The 14,700-nt window shown below is 39.9% G+C and overlaps 1 protein-coding gene across 2 annotated transcripts in view; it reads left to right on the top strand.

Annotated features, from left to right (window-relative positions):
* The first annotated feature begins 450 nt into the window (after positions 1–450).
* Positions 451–14,700, top strand: part of gpc5c (glypican 5c) — an 86,357-nt gene continuing 72,107 nt past the window's right edge. For both annotated transcript variants that reach the window (XM_026314515.1, XM_026314514.1), the window contains exons 1-2: positions 451–916; positions 10,364–10,525. In XM_026314515.1, the coding sequence (XP_026170300.1) occupies positions 739–916; positions 10,364–10,525 (340 nt within the window). In that variant the 5' untranslated portion in view covers positions 451–738. The remainder of the gene's footprint in view (positions 917–10,363; positions 10,526–14,700) is intronic.

Raw genomic sequence — 14,700 nt, 5'->3', positions numbered from 1 at the left:
AATAAAGTTTCTTATCTTATTTATCTGTCTTCAGAAGATTAACACACTGGCCTGCAGTCCACTTAAATTCCTAAATCTTAATTTTTTCCCCTCAAGTATATTTGAGGTTTTTTTTCTGTTAACATTAATTTAGATATTAGAAGTAGGCCTATGGAATGGAAATAACCTAGTCAAGGTGAAATTTGTGTAATACTGGTTTGTCTGATATCATTAATTTGTAACACAATTGGTACAACAACAGCTTAAACTTAAATCATTTTCACAGGGACACAAAAAAGGCCCAGCAGAACTTTTAATCACGATGCAGTTACTGTAGATAGAATGTCTAGTGCTTCAATAAAGCCAAAGCAGATTATATATGGGGATAATGTGGGGAGATTGTAGGGAGTTCTAGTTGGGGCACTTAGCTGAAGTAAACAGAAAGGGCGGGGAGTGTGCGCACAGCTTTGGAAACAGGCATGCAGACAGCCGACCACTGCAAAGTGTTGAGCGTGGGACAGGCTGGCTTTAGCCCACACCGCTGTTCCTCTGTCCAACAGAAGACCCCAAACCTCTGCTGTGAGGCGCTCGCACTCATCCCAACCAATGATGTGAAAATCAGACGGAAACGTTTGTCGGATGTTTAAACTCACCGTCGCTTCATTGTACTTCAGCACCGTCTATTTTCAGCACTGTCACACAGTTTGCAGTCAGTCTACAGCAGGCTATCCACAAGGATACCTGGTTTGAGATGCGGCAATGTCCCGAGGAATATGCCCACGCGTGAACTCTTGCGGACCCTTTTGGATTTTGTCTGCGCTTATAATAGTGGTGAGTGTGATCGACGGGCACGCGTACAGCTGTCATGAAGTGAGGACCGCTTTCCAGCTGCGGCAGGTCGGGCCGTTGCACCGCGTACCGGAGACACCAGTGCCAGGTGAGCCATCAGGTTTGGCACCTGTAGGGAGGAGCACTTTGTCCAAAGCGCACTGCACATATCACTTTTTTTTTCTAGAAACCGCACATTTTACTTAAACTATAATCAGAGCCACTTGAAATGAGTTAAATACATCATTTATACCTGCCCCTTAAGCCTTCAGCGGTATGAATGCCCAGTACTTCTGGCATTGACAGTTCTCCTGTCAGCAGCACACGTGGATCAGTGCGCGCACTGAGTGGCCTGTTTAAAGCCAACTTCAGTGACAGTGGCAAGAGATTGAAAGGCTGCGACAGAAGCGATGATGCTTTCCGTCTTGATTTTTCTCTCTCATTATATTAGTGGAAGAGACTTTCATAATGTTTTAACCATAAGCTGTTTAAGTCTTAGCTTGTGTATGCGGGACTCTGCTCTTTTTGATGTGTTTTAAACAATAAGACATGAGGCCAAGTTTGAAATGATGTAAACAATTAGTGCGCATTTGTCACTTCTGCCCATCACTGTGCAGTCCTGTCTTTTTCCTCTTAAAAGACTCACATATCTGATAAGACATCTGTATGTCATGTTTAAATTAGCCAGTATATGTGTCCCTCTGATCTGTCTTGTTAAAAGGATCAGTACTTATTGAGTTTTCTTCATCATTTTCATCTTTACATATGCAGGCTCTTTGGAGAGATTAAACAATTATTTTGCACATCTCTGTTGGCAGAGAAGCTGTGCAGCACATTCACAAGCTACTGAGAGAGAGCTTTTTGTTGAGGAACAAGTCTAGTATGCTATAAAAGTCTCGTATGGTTTCATCTCTGTGGCTTAAGAGACTTATCTTGTGCTCACAATCGGAAGAATGACCGATTTACAATCAGCAATTTGCAACCTGAATCTGTAGGTTGATTTGCACAACTCAGCACCACTTTTGGTCACATGTTTAGATATGTGCACTTAAGCTCACAGTTTTTGAGAATAGTGCAGCCTGCTCTCATAGTTTTGTATAGTTTTTTGGCACATCTTCTGATGCGGTTTCCAATTTTTTCCTGTAATTTTGTCAGATTTCTGTCAGCTTTAAATGCCTTAAGTTTTGTGGGATGCACTTTCCTTCTGCACACTGAGGAAACCCTATTTTATGAGGATAAACACTGGTTCCAAATCTGTTTTGGAGGCAGAATGCATTTTGAGTGGGTTTAGGCTTTCATTCAAGCATTCAAGTTTTGCTTGAAAGTTATTCAAAAAACATATTTAGACACTTCATCACTTTTAACTTATTATATTTTGTGTCTTTTATGTGGGGCCATTTCAATTGTAATATTTGAACAAAACAACTCAAACTGTTCAGCAGTCATTATTATATTCTTAGTGTAGTCTTCTAAATTATAGTCAGCTAACTGTAAATCACTTTTGTCTACTCTATTAAATCATATAGTCTTGCGGGTGTCCAAGATGTTCTTTCATTTTTCATTGTAAGTCCTGAAATGCCACTAGAAATGAAAGGTACAACTATCTATATGACTACAAACCACAATCGTTGCAGCCATAGTGTCACAGTCTGGCTGGTGGCAGCTTACAGTAAGTGTCACCCAGTCTCAGTCTGCATGCTCTAACATGGAGAAGAGCAATAGAGAGCAAAGTGAGAAGCATACCTAGTGGTTCCTGTAAACCACTGGATATGTTTGTTTAGCAGCATGTCACTACTAGCAACAGAGGATGCCAGTTTGATTGCAGGAGGTAGTTTAGGGTTAACTCTTAAAGACAACAAAATGACTTTGTTTTTCTCAGAATGATGGTCTTTTGCAAGACTTATGCTTTAACAGTCTGCAGTGCATTGGCAGAAGCTACATATAAGTATCTGTGTGGAACTGCAGCATGTTATACTAACTGTAAGCTAATAGATGCATAGGCAGTATGGTGTGAAGTACAGTGGGTACGGAAAGTATTCAGACCCCTTTAAATTTTTCACTCTTTGTTTCGTTGCAGCCATTTGCCAAAATCACAAAAGTTCATTTTATTTCTCATTAATGTACACTCAGCACCCCATCTTGACAGAAAAAAACAGAAATGTAGAAATTTTTGCAAATTTATTAAAAAAGAAAAACTGAAATATCACATGGTCATAAGTATTCAGACCCTGTGCTCAGTATTGAGTAGAAGCACCCTTTTGAGCTAGTACAGCCATGAGTCTTCTTGGGAATGATGCAACAAGTTTTTCACACCTGGATTTGGGGATCCTCTGCCATTCTTCCTTGCAGATCCTCTCCAGTTCTGTCAGGTCGGATGGTGAACGTTGGTGGACAGCCATTTTCAGGTCTCTCCAGAGATGCTCAATTGGGTTTAGGTCAGGGCTCTGGCTGGGCCAGTCAAGAACGGTCACAGAGTTGTTCCGAAGCCTCTACTTTGTTATTTTAGCTGTGTGCTTAGGGTCATTGTCCTGTTGAAAGGTGAACCTTCAGCCCAGTCTGAGGTCCTGAGCACTCTGGAAGAGGTTTTCTTCCAGGATATCTCTGTACTTGGCCACATTCATCTTTCCTTGAAGTGCAACCAGTCGTCCTGTCCCTGCAGCTGAAAAACACCCCCACAACATGATGCTCCCACCACCATGTTTCACTGTAGGGATTGTATTGGGCAGGTGATGAGCAGTGCCTGGTTTTCTCCACACATACCGCTTAGAATTAACGCCAAAAAGTTCAATCTTGGTCTCATCAGACCAGAGAATCTTATTTCTCATAGTCTGGGACTCCTTCACGTGTTTTTTGGCAAACTCTATGGAGGCTTTCATGTGTCTTGCACTGAGGAGAGGCTTCCGTCGGGCCACTCTACCATAAAGCCCCGACTGGTGGAGGGCTGCAGTGATAGTTGACTTTGTGGAACTTTCTCCCATCTCCCTACTGCATCTCTGGAGCTCAGCCACAGTGATCTTTGGGTTCTTCTTTACCTCTCTCACCAAGGCTCCTCTCCCATGATTGCTCAGTTTGGCTGGACGGCCAGGTCTAGGAAGAGTTCTGGTCATCCCAAACTTTTTCCATTTGAGGATTATGGAGGCCACTGTGCTCTTAGGAACCTTGAGTGCTGCAGAAATTCTTTTGTAACCTTGGCCAGATCTGTACCTTGCCACAATTCTGTCTCTGAGCTCCTTGGGCAGTTCCTTCGACCTCATGATTCTCATTTGCTCTGACATGCACTGTGAGCTGTAAGGTCTTATATAGACAGGTGTGTGCCTTTCCTAATCAAGTCCAATCAGTTTAATTAAACACAGCTGGACTCCAATGAAGGAGCAGAACCATCTCAAGGAGGATCAGAAGAAATGGACAGCATGTGAGTTAAATATGAGTGTCACTGCAAAGGGTCTGAATACTTATGACCATGTGATATTTCAGTTTTTCTTTTTTAATAAATTTGCAAAAATTTCTACATTTCTGTTTTTTTCTGTCAAGATGGGGTGCTGAGTGTACATTAATGAGAAATAAAATGAACTTTTTTGATTTTGGCAAATGGCTGCAATGACACAAAGAGTGAAAAATTTAAAGGGGTCTGAATATTTTCCGTACCCACTGTACATGAAATAGTTTTGGCACAATGCACTTATAGCTGTAGCATTCTTGGAAAAATAATTCTGATATGATGCAGATTCAAACTATAGCTACTTGGTCTGGAGTCTTAATGTATATAAATATTTGTTTGTCTAAACAGTGTGGTGAACTATATTTTTGTGTATTTATACTCCACCACTTCTTTGCTGTTCCGCCCCTCTGCAGCTAATCAAACATTAGTGTAGCTTCACTTGTACATTCTGGGCTTCTATCATATTTGGCTTTTTATTTGCACTAGTCCAAGAGAGGTTGTTTTGGGTCAGGAGCAATCTTGTCTTCAAAGCAGTGACCAATGCAAGGGGTGTTAGAGTGGGATATTTGGTGTATATGTGTGTGTGTACACAAGCATGCTACTCAGCTTCAGTTCTCAGATCAAATGCCAACAAAAGCAAGTCTTGAAATTTGAAGTGGCAAAACTTCAGCCCGTTTCACAGTCTGATGTTTGTTTTAGGATACAGTGCTACGTTTCATTCATGTGTAGTGAACTGATTCTTCGCTGAGCGCCAGGAGTGTGCAGCGGGGAACTTAAGAACCAGGCAGTTTGATATGGCCCTGTATGAAAAAAAATCACACTTTCATGGTACGGATATTTCACGCAGTATTTCTTTGTTCCTACTTCTGGTATCCAAAGAAAGCACAAGTGGAATAAGCCTTATGATTTTAAAGAACTTTGCAGACTAATGTTTCCAAGGGCCTGATGTTATTTTGCAATAACTCAATGTAAAAACATGCTTTTATCATGCTAGTAGTATTATTTCCAACTATTAGCAATAGGAATGTTAGAAAATGCTATTCTTTATAGGTGATTCCCTCCTAAACTAAAATGTATTTTATAATTTCTAGTAAAAAACTTGATTGTAAATTTGTGCTTCAGCTGTATTTAGTCTGTTTAGAGTATTTTACCAAACAATTTGCTTTCCAGACATTAAATGTTCCTTAGGCCAAAATTTATAAAGATCAGCTTTACTGTCATGCCAGAGTAAGCATCAAGGGAACTTAGATAATCAGTGACATGAAGTTGCTTATCCTGTGATTATTTTAAAGAGTAATGACCACATTGGTATGGTGGTACACAGCCAAATGCTCTTTATTGAGATTACCATTGGTTGCTGATTTAGCCCTTTGGAGATATATCATTTGGAAAACACACTCCTAACAGCGCTGTGTGCAGACATGCTAAAGTACTTATAGAGCTGGCTACTTGGGTTATTTGCTTCGATAAGATCAGCCTAGTTTTCTGCTCAATTAAAAGCATCTGATCGAGCAAGGTTTATCTGATTGTGTACGCACCTGCCACAGAAGACATTTTCCATCATATTACTTTACTGCCATTCTCTGATTTGCTCTGAGTCTTTAAACAGCTATTTCACAGGGAAAGAGAAAGTCCTATACAGCACCGTTAACACAAGGTAAGCAGGATCATACGTTAAAGCAGTGGAATGAAAACACAGTGTGTTATTACAGGTCGCCACAACCTTAACCCGTTATAGCAACAACAACCTTGGCAAGCTCTCAAGGCTCAGCATCGTCTTTGATTGCTGTAGTTATTTAAATTCACCTTTAACTTGGTTTTTATGACTGAGAACATGATGTGCACATAGATTAGTCCATACACATGTAAAAATCACTATCTGTGTTTTCTTCAATCTAATGCAAATTTGGCACGAGAGCATAACAAGAGTGTTTTAAATCTACAGCTAATGGTTTAAAACATACCTCTGACAATGTATTCAACTAACAACACACAGTACATAATATTGAACTGACAAGCATCTCAGGTGCTCTTTCTCCAGACCATCCCACTCCAGTCTTACCCCTGGTGCCCAGCTTGAAGCTGATTACTCTCTTGGTCTCCGCATGACATATTTTATTGGATTTCAGCCCAAGTCTGTCTTGTGTTTCAGTTGATTTTGTGCTACCTTACCATCCTGGCTTGCTACTATGGTACAGACAGATGCAATTTTATGAGGTTAGCAGGCTGCCAAGTGTATCATCTACCATTCCAATAATATAACCATCTAGAAAATATGAACCCTCCTAAGCTCTAGGAATAGAAAGTGTGTTTAACTGATTATTTTAAAATGATAGCATAATTACTTCACCAGTCCGTGACCGAGCACCCCCATGATGTAATGCAATTTTATCAGGTGTGGATATGTGTGCCCACCAGCTTTCCACTTCTTTTTTAAAGTTCTGTCTGTCTAGCCTCTACACTCTACTGTGGTTTTGGATTCAATGACAGTCACTGAAGGCCAATCCAGTTTGGTGTCTGGGTAAGCTAAATATTGCAGTTGAGTTTCAAAGTTGTCCAAAATGCAGGTATGAGGTAAAGACTCTTTGAGATATGTTTATATTTAGAATGGTCCATCCAAAACACAGCAAATCTGTGGAGAGTAAATATCCCGTATGATCAGTGGATCTGGGCACTTCAAAGGGAACTGACTTCCTGAGGCTGTAGAAGGGTAACTGCATTAATTGCTCACTTTCTAACAAAGTTATTCTTGTTCTCAGAAAAATATCAAAACAGCAGAATCAGGAAACCACAGCCCTCCCAGTCATCAGTGTGTGCCAAATCAAAGCAAAACTCCCATACGATGCTGAGGAGATGTGAGCTGCATATTTACCATTTTGTGAGTGCAGGAATGTATTTCAATGTGTTTGAAATGTGGGGTAATAACATGACCATGTCAGCAGTATACTGTATTCACTTCTGCTACTGTGGTGCCACATATTGAGAATGGCATGTGAGTGAGTTAGCAGGGCAGTTTTACAGTGGTAGAGTTTCTCCACTCAGGAATTTAGACTTGTGCAATGAAGGGCACTGAGGTGTTGCTGAATGGATTGTGACTACCAAGTCAAGACCCCAGAGCTGTGGCTTTGATACGGCAAATTACACCAGCGGTATTTGTCACCTGAGGATGATTAAAGGAATTAGGACTCAGAGTTGACATCCAGTTTGGAGAGGAAAGTGTGCTAAGGTTTAGCCATGCAGAACTGGGCACTAACTACAAAGAATCAGTCCAGCCTCCTTTGTCCTTTAGAGTTCATTTTAAGTCTTAACATGTGCATTTACACACATTTGAAACACCAAGACTTGTTATTTGGGATGGGATGAACAGTGACACTTTGTATACAAAATAACATTAACAATCCATGTAAATGTTGTGTAACCTAAGTATATGTATTTTTGTATCAATATCCATTGATATTGCTGCATTCTTGAAAACTAACATTTATTGGAAGGTCAACGTAAAAATATAGAAATCTTGACTGAAAAAGATGGAATCTGTGCAAATAGTTTTAAAGTTTAGATATTTAATTCGATGTTGATGTCAAACAGCCTTTTGTAATCCTCATTCCATCTAAGACTTTCATTTTTTAATACAATAAAGCATGAAAAGGTTCCAGGGCACCTTTTTTACAGATTTGTGGTCAGTAATTTGTCCATATTGCAGACATTAACTCTTACAGTCTCTGGAAGATGTCAAAGACTCCTTAATACATTATTTAGGTTAACCTTTAGGCAGAAGTGTAGTTTTGTAATACAATATACAGTATTTAATGGAAGATTTAAAAAAAAGAACAGACTTTTTGTTTGTTGGACATAATGTACAAGTGGTGACGTGGTCTCTAGTGATTCCAGAAAGTGGCCTGATATATTCGTGACACAGTCAGCTTGTCCTGACTGCTGTGGTGGCTTTAACAGCCAAAGTCTTTCTGAGTATCACTTACTCCATACAGCCACTCGCAAGAGACGGAGAGGCCAGGCTAGATTCCACTGTGAGTCCCTGGATATTACTTTCATATCACAGATAACACACAAACACAAAGGAGCGAATGAGCCAGCCAATGAAATGAACAGGGTCAGGGACAGTGGGGAGTACAGACAGCAACAAATATGGCGAAATGACAATCCTAAAGCAGAATTAAAACAATATATCATTATATTAACAATGTTAGACAAGAGGACACAGTTGCTATGTAGGTTTCCAGGAGCTGGATTTAAAAGCTGTGCTTTACTGCTAAGATTCTAATAATTGTCTCCAATGCCTAGGTGTAGACTGATATTTAGTGAGTGACTGAAAAGTATATCCCCTTTTTCAGTAGCTGGTGGAAGAAGTGGAAATGTTAAGTCTTGCTTAGTTTACTTTGGTTACTTGTTGAGGTGGGCGCTCTTATCAAACTCTAGTTGATGTCTGCTGCCATACTTCTTATTCTGACATACCCATTATTTTTTTGGAGTCACTCCCAAGTTTATCTGTCCTAAATGTCTTTACTATTGCCCCTTATTTGTTGAATCAATTTTCCCATTTGCTTTGCAATCATGAAAATTCAGAGAAGAAGTGTAATTAAGTCCAAGACAAAAGCGTAGTATTTTATTTAATAGAACTTTTAGGCATATTTTTATGGTTTATTGGCTAACTTTATAGTTTAAGGGTTACAGTAATCAAGGGAAAGAGTGGCTTTTGTGTGACAAAGATTAGTACAGGACTTTGCTTAAACAGTGGCGACAGGAAAACAGTGTCGACGTAAAAAGAGTAGACAGCTACAGAGATGGAGATAATGAACTGGAAGCGGCAGGACAGCCAGTTATGACTTCACTCGTCTGGCTCTGGGATGGGAACAAATGGAGCCTCGCTGGGTAATTAAGAGACACCCAGGCCTCACTAGGATATGCCAGGCAAATGGGAGAGAGGGAGCAGTAAGGGAAAGAGGGATTGAGAATGCAACCCTATTGTGTTTCATGGAGGGATTTGGGCACTGAGGCACTGGTCTTGCGGTCTGTCCTAAGGCCATGCTTTAGGCTCTGGTTACAACACCTGCCTCCAGCCACCCCCATACAGCCCTTCACCCAGTAAAATAAGTTATCATATCAGTCTTCTGTATTATGGAAATGTTTTTGTCCCTGTGAATTTGAGCAATGAAACGTGTGGGAAAGCACAGTTTTAATAGCCCATGCTAATTGCGACACATCTCACTGATGTCATGACAGTGTTTATTTATGTAGTGATGGTGAGAAGCAGGTGACACTGGCCGGGCAGGGGGTCTCATCTGATGTAATTGTGCCTGATTGAGCTGTTCTTTGGCTCATAGAGTTTGCAGTTAGTTAGTTAAGAACTACAGTATTATGGCCAATGACTGGTTAAAGAGGTGATTTCACACAAATGACTGTACTGTATATGTGTAAGACAGTAAATTTTGCATGTTATTCCCTGCATATATTTTTTATTTGTATTTTTTCATTCTTGATGAGTTTTGCACAATTACATGAACCAATATTTAAATGTATATAATCTTACATAATTATATTTATATAATTAGCACAGACATTATTAATAGCAGTAGCTATAAATGAATTAATCTTTCTCATCTTTTTTATGGAGTCTCTCTTTACTCTGCCAGTGGAGTTATTCCTTCGTTAAATATGCACATAGTCAGAACAAAACTGATACCTGTAATAACATTGATGGCACAAAAAAGGTGGAACTCAAGCGCACTGTGCAGCATATGAACAGGTTATCAAGTTATCTTGTAATATTAGTTCATCTTCAGGAAAGGAAATCATTTGAAGCCATTACAATGACTTGGTAATTTGCTTTGAGAGATGACGTTGGAGGATTTTGTAAATACTCTGTCACCAACAGACTAATAATGTTAGTGGAACAGAACACCAAACTGGCTGTGTATTCAGATTAACACTGCACTGCATTTAAATTTTTTTGAAAATGTGTAAAAATAATTTCCAAATTTAGATCCTTCAATTCTTCTGCACTTGTTTCTTCTGATATACTTTGCATGTTGCCACTGACTTGAAAATTAAAATATTTATATATGTATAGTTATATTGATTTCTTCTTGACTTTCGTAGATGTGGATCTGTTGGTTTGTAAACACCAAGGCCCATCCTGTTGCACCCGGAAGATGGAGGAGAGCTACCAGTTTGCTGTAAGACGAGATACCCTCCACAATATTAACTCCTACAGCTATGAGCTTGAGCACCTCATCTCCGGGCACTCGGATGCCTTCCAGGGTAAGTGCTGGGATACAATAGCCAAGCTACAGTAGGGTTAGATGCGATTTGTCTGGGAAACTGGGTTGTTGTTGATGGAATGGAAAAGGGCTGCTGGGAATTAAACTGAAATGTTGACCCAATTTTTGGTGACCTGGTATAGAACGTATGACCTTTGTTTGAATTTAAATTCAGCAATAATGGTGACAAAAGAGTGCTTACCCTGTTTCCAAAGTTCACTGTAGCTGGGTGCAGGCAAGTGTGCAACTTGGGCATTCTCACTCTTCTTTGGGTTTGGCAGCAACAAAAGTGTGGAGAAGAATCAGTAAAAGCAGATGGAAAAGAGGGTATAGAAGGCCTGTTTGTCAGCCTTGAATGTTTGATTGAAGAGAGTCTGCTTTTTCATTATCTGATCCTGCTCTCTGGACTGCAAAACAGTTACTGGCAGCCTTGAAGAATTAATACAGTATTTTGAAGAGCGAAACAATCTGTGCACGGTAATTCTTTTTGCTTGTTTGTTTGATGTTTATTTTTGGGTATATTTATGATTGCAGTTCTTTGGTAGCCTGCTCACTTCACATGTCTGAGTTCCGGAAAACCAAAGCTCTGCTGTACATAAAAAGCCTATTTCAGCCAAGTCTTGCCTGCCAAAGAGGTTTGTGCTGTACCCAGCTGAATCACGCTGTGCACTAGTTGCCCAGCCTTGTCCTCCTTCTTCCTCTCGTGATTGCAGTGTCATTTAAATTAAAATGTTTTGAAACAGACCAAATTTTTTTCTCTGCAAAACCTCCAGCACAATCCCACAGGGTTGGAGACATGTTTTGGATGATTTTTAGTGTTACAGGAATTTCTGCACTATGCAATTTGTTTTATAAGACAGTGGATTGTTCAGGCGCCATGTTGGCCAAGGTTTTTTTTTTTTTATTTTTTATTTTTTTTTATGAAAGATCTAAGACCACTACCGGTCTTTGTGTTCAATATGGAAAGCTCCCAAGCAGACAAATGGTGTAATACAGAATGAAAACTAGTCAGGGAACAGATGTAGAGAATTGGTTATTTTTTTGGACATTGTTTTCATGGGAATGATTGCTGTCATGTTTATTTTGCCATATAAACACAATATAATATGGTCAAACAATGCTCATTATATTACAACACAGCCCACAAATTCAAACATATATAGGTGTTTACAGAGTGCTAGAGATAAGTAGAGTGACTTATCAGCTGTTTTACAAGCAGGTTATATGAAAAGAAGTAACCATGTTCAAATATTTTTCCATGTATTCATCCTTTTCATCATCATTAACTTCTTTCCTACCTCATTCTCAGCCTTTGTGGAGAATTAAGATCAGGTGTTTCACATATCCAGAAAGGCCAAGATGGAAAATAACAATGAAATAACAATAGAAGCTGGAGTATGGAAGTGCCGAACTTGATGATGTCAGTAGCCCTCAATTTGTGAGGCCTTCTAAGGACAGTCTGCACTGACGGAGCGCCTCGAGTGGAATGTGAAGTAGCAAGTGGCTCATATACCGCATGAAGTAATGAGAATATGATTTTGGCTGATACAATTGGTGCTGTTATTCACACACTAGATGGTGGAAAATTGTTTCTGGGTTGCCTTTTTCTGTTACTTTTTGATTGTACAGCAACTACCCTATTGCAAAACATGCAGTTCACCAGAGTTGTTTTCAGGCTAAAACCTCTGCTATTCTGCTGTTAATATGTTTATTTCATAATTCTTTCATGATGTGGCCACTGTTTTCTCTAAAAGTTTCTGTCTGTCATTCAAGTCATACCATAAATCTAAGTCTTCTGTGTTTGCTTCTTCAGACACTGTAGCTTTTACTGTTTTAACTGAAAATCACTCCTGCTGATTGCAAAAGGTTTAGCCAAAAGGACCTGCCCATTACAAGGGAGATGGTTTGTGTGTGTGTCAGGAGTGTGTCTGCATGTGCTGTATGTTTGTGTGCATCTGTGTGTTTTCATTGGCCTGCCTTTGTTTTGACAGCCCTAAAGGCCCTACTGTGCTTTGTGATGTGTGGGAGTTGTCATGTCATCAGTATGACCCCGTAAACACTGACCACATTCATGAATGTTGAGAGCTTTGGGGTTTTTTTTGTTTTTTTTTTTCAGCAAATTTTTGACACAATATTAATATGAAGGATTAGGGCAATAACAAAGCTTTGTAGTGATGCAAAGTCAAGAATCCTATTGTCATCACCTTTTACCCTGTGACTACCACACCCTAAATCCTTTAGGCAGCTTCCATTTATTTGTATAACAGCTTGGTTCCTATTGAACCATTCAGCTTTCCCATCACATACTTACAGATACACCATGACATAGTTGATAAGAAGGGAGTCCTTATGGTGGGTAGGTGTAAACCACAGAGCCCAGTGTAAGCTGTGCCAGCATCAAGAGCTTTGGCCTATCAGCCTGTTCTACCCAATCAGATTTGGAGTAACCTGACTGGCTGTTTCCTCCTGAATGGCTGAGAGGAGGTTGAATATCTCAACAGATTATGGTTATGGGTCAGATTGTTAGTAGTTAAATGGTTGAATTGAATGGTTAGAGCCTTACTTTTAGTTGCAGCAAGCATACATTTCAATATGTGTGTGTGTGTACGTGTGTGAGAGAGTGAGAGATAGAGAGAGAACGACAGGTGGGAATGATGAGCAAGAGAGCATGTATCTGGGTATATAGTCACACTGCTGGGAAGCAGATGTCAAAGAAATGCTGACACTTTTGGTCACTGGTGTCACAGATATGAGGGGACCTGACCCACAGCTAAGTGGCATGACATCTGTTTTTGTCTGTGTCATTAAATGTGTGTGTTCATATGTGTGTCTACAATAACTGGTATATTAGATTTTTGTCCAATTGTATCTAGACCATTGTGTTGTGCACCTGTTCCTTTATGAGGACAAAAACCCCTATTATAGGGACTCTATTATAGGTTTTTCTCTTGTGTATCATATTTTCGTTTCCACCATCACTGAATTTTAGGGTGATGACTTGGTTTAAGGTTTCAGTAAGGAAGTAGTGATTATGGTTAAAGTTGGGGAAGGTATCTGCAAATAAATGTAAGTTAATATAATGTCAAGTATGTGTGTGTGTATGTGTATGTGTGTGTGTGTGTGTGTGTGTGTGTGTGTGTGTAACCATGACTACCTGAGGGCTCAAGTTGTCCTCACAGGAGTTGACAAATGCTTTGTTACATGTTTTCTCCTGGCCTAGATAGCTCTCTATCAGCAATGAAAGTATATGGCATTTAAAACTTATGTGTCCTTCAATGATTGGTTAAGAAGTGCATTTGTACAAAAGTGACAAATAAGGAGGCCAGGGCAAGGAGAGAACCTTTCCTTATTGAGGCAACCTAATTAGGCGATCCTTGTCTAATAATCCAGGAACTCTCCAGAACCCTCGGTCTAGGGAAACAAGTGTGTGCATTAGTGTATGCAAGAGACAAAGTGATCAAAACCACAATCCAAAACACAGGGATACGGTCTTTTTTAATGGTGAAATGCAGAATAAGACTACTCAGAAATGAGAATTAAAGAAAGACAAACAATAAGAAACACAGCCTGTGAGGTTGGTTGCTGTATCTCCCCCTGCAACTGAGCCTCCCCTCTCTCACAGGTGGTTCAACCTACTGTAAACTCGCTCTCTGTCCCTTGGGAATGTGCAACCTCTCCCCTGTCTGTTTAGAGTGTATTCTCCACCCCAAGCCCCCCTAATGTCTCTCATTCCCCCTCCAGGGATAGACAGACAGCCAAGGATATCTATCCTAAGGCCTTATTGTTTCTTAGCTACACTAGATCAAACTGTTGTGAAAATTCCTTGTCTTCTTCACTTATTCACTTTGTCTGTCAGGGTCATCCTGGGTGGTTCAGACAGCACAGACGATGTAGAGACAACTGTCTCATTCATTAAATAGTGATGATTTATGTGTTTGTTTTCACAGTTTATGTGGGCATGTGTGTCTGCATGTCTGTGTGTGCAAGTGATAGGAATGATGAATCTTTTGGCTGTTGTGTCCTGTCTTCATTCTTTCATCAGACACAGTATCTTCTATCTTTATTGCAATCTCTTCATTGGTTTGGAAGTCCTCACTCTCGCTCATTTTGCCTGTAATCTTTTTAGTCTGTCTTGTCTCACTTCTTTTTTTTTTTTTTTGTCACTTCATGCCTGCA

This window comes from Mastacembelus armatus, chromosome 17, assembly GCF_900324485.2.
Source record: "Mastacembelus armatus chromosome 17, fMasArm1.2, whole genome shotgun sequence".
Lineage (NCBI taxonomy): Eukaryota > Metazoa > Chordata > Actinopteri > Synbranchiformes > Mastacembelidae > Mastacembelus > Mastacembelus armatus.
Note: the sequence above shows the minus strand (reverse complement) of the source record. Positions and strands in the feature narration are given on the sequence as shown.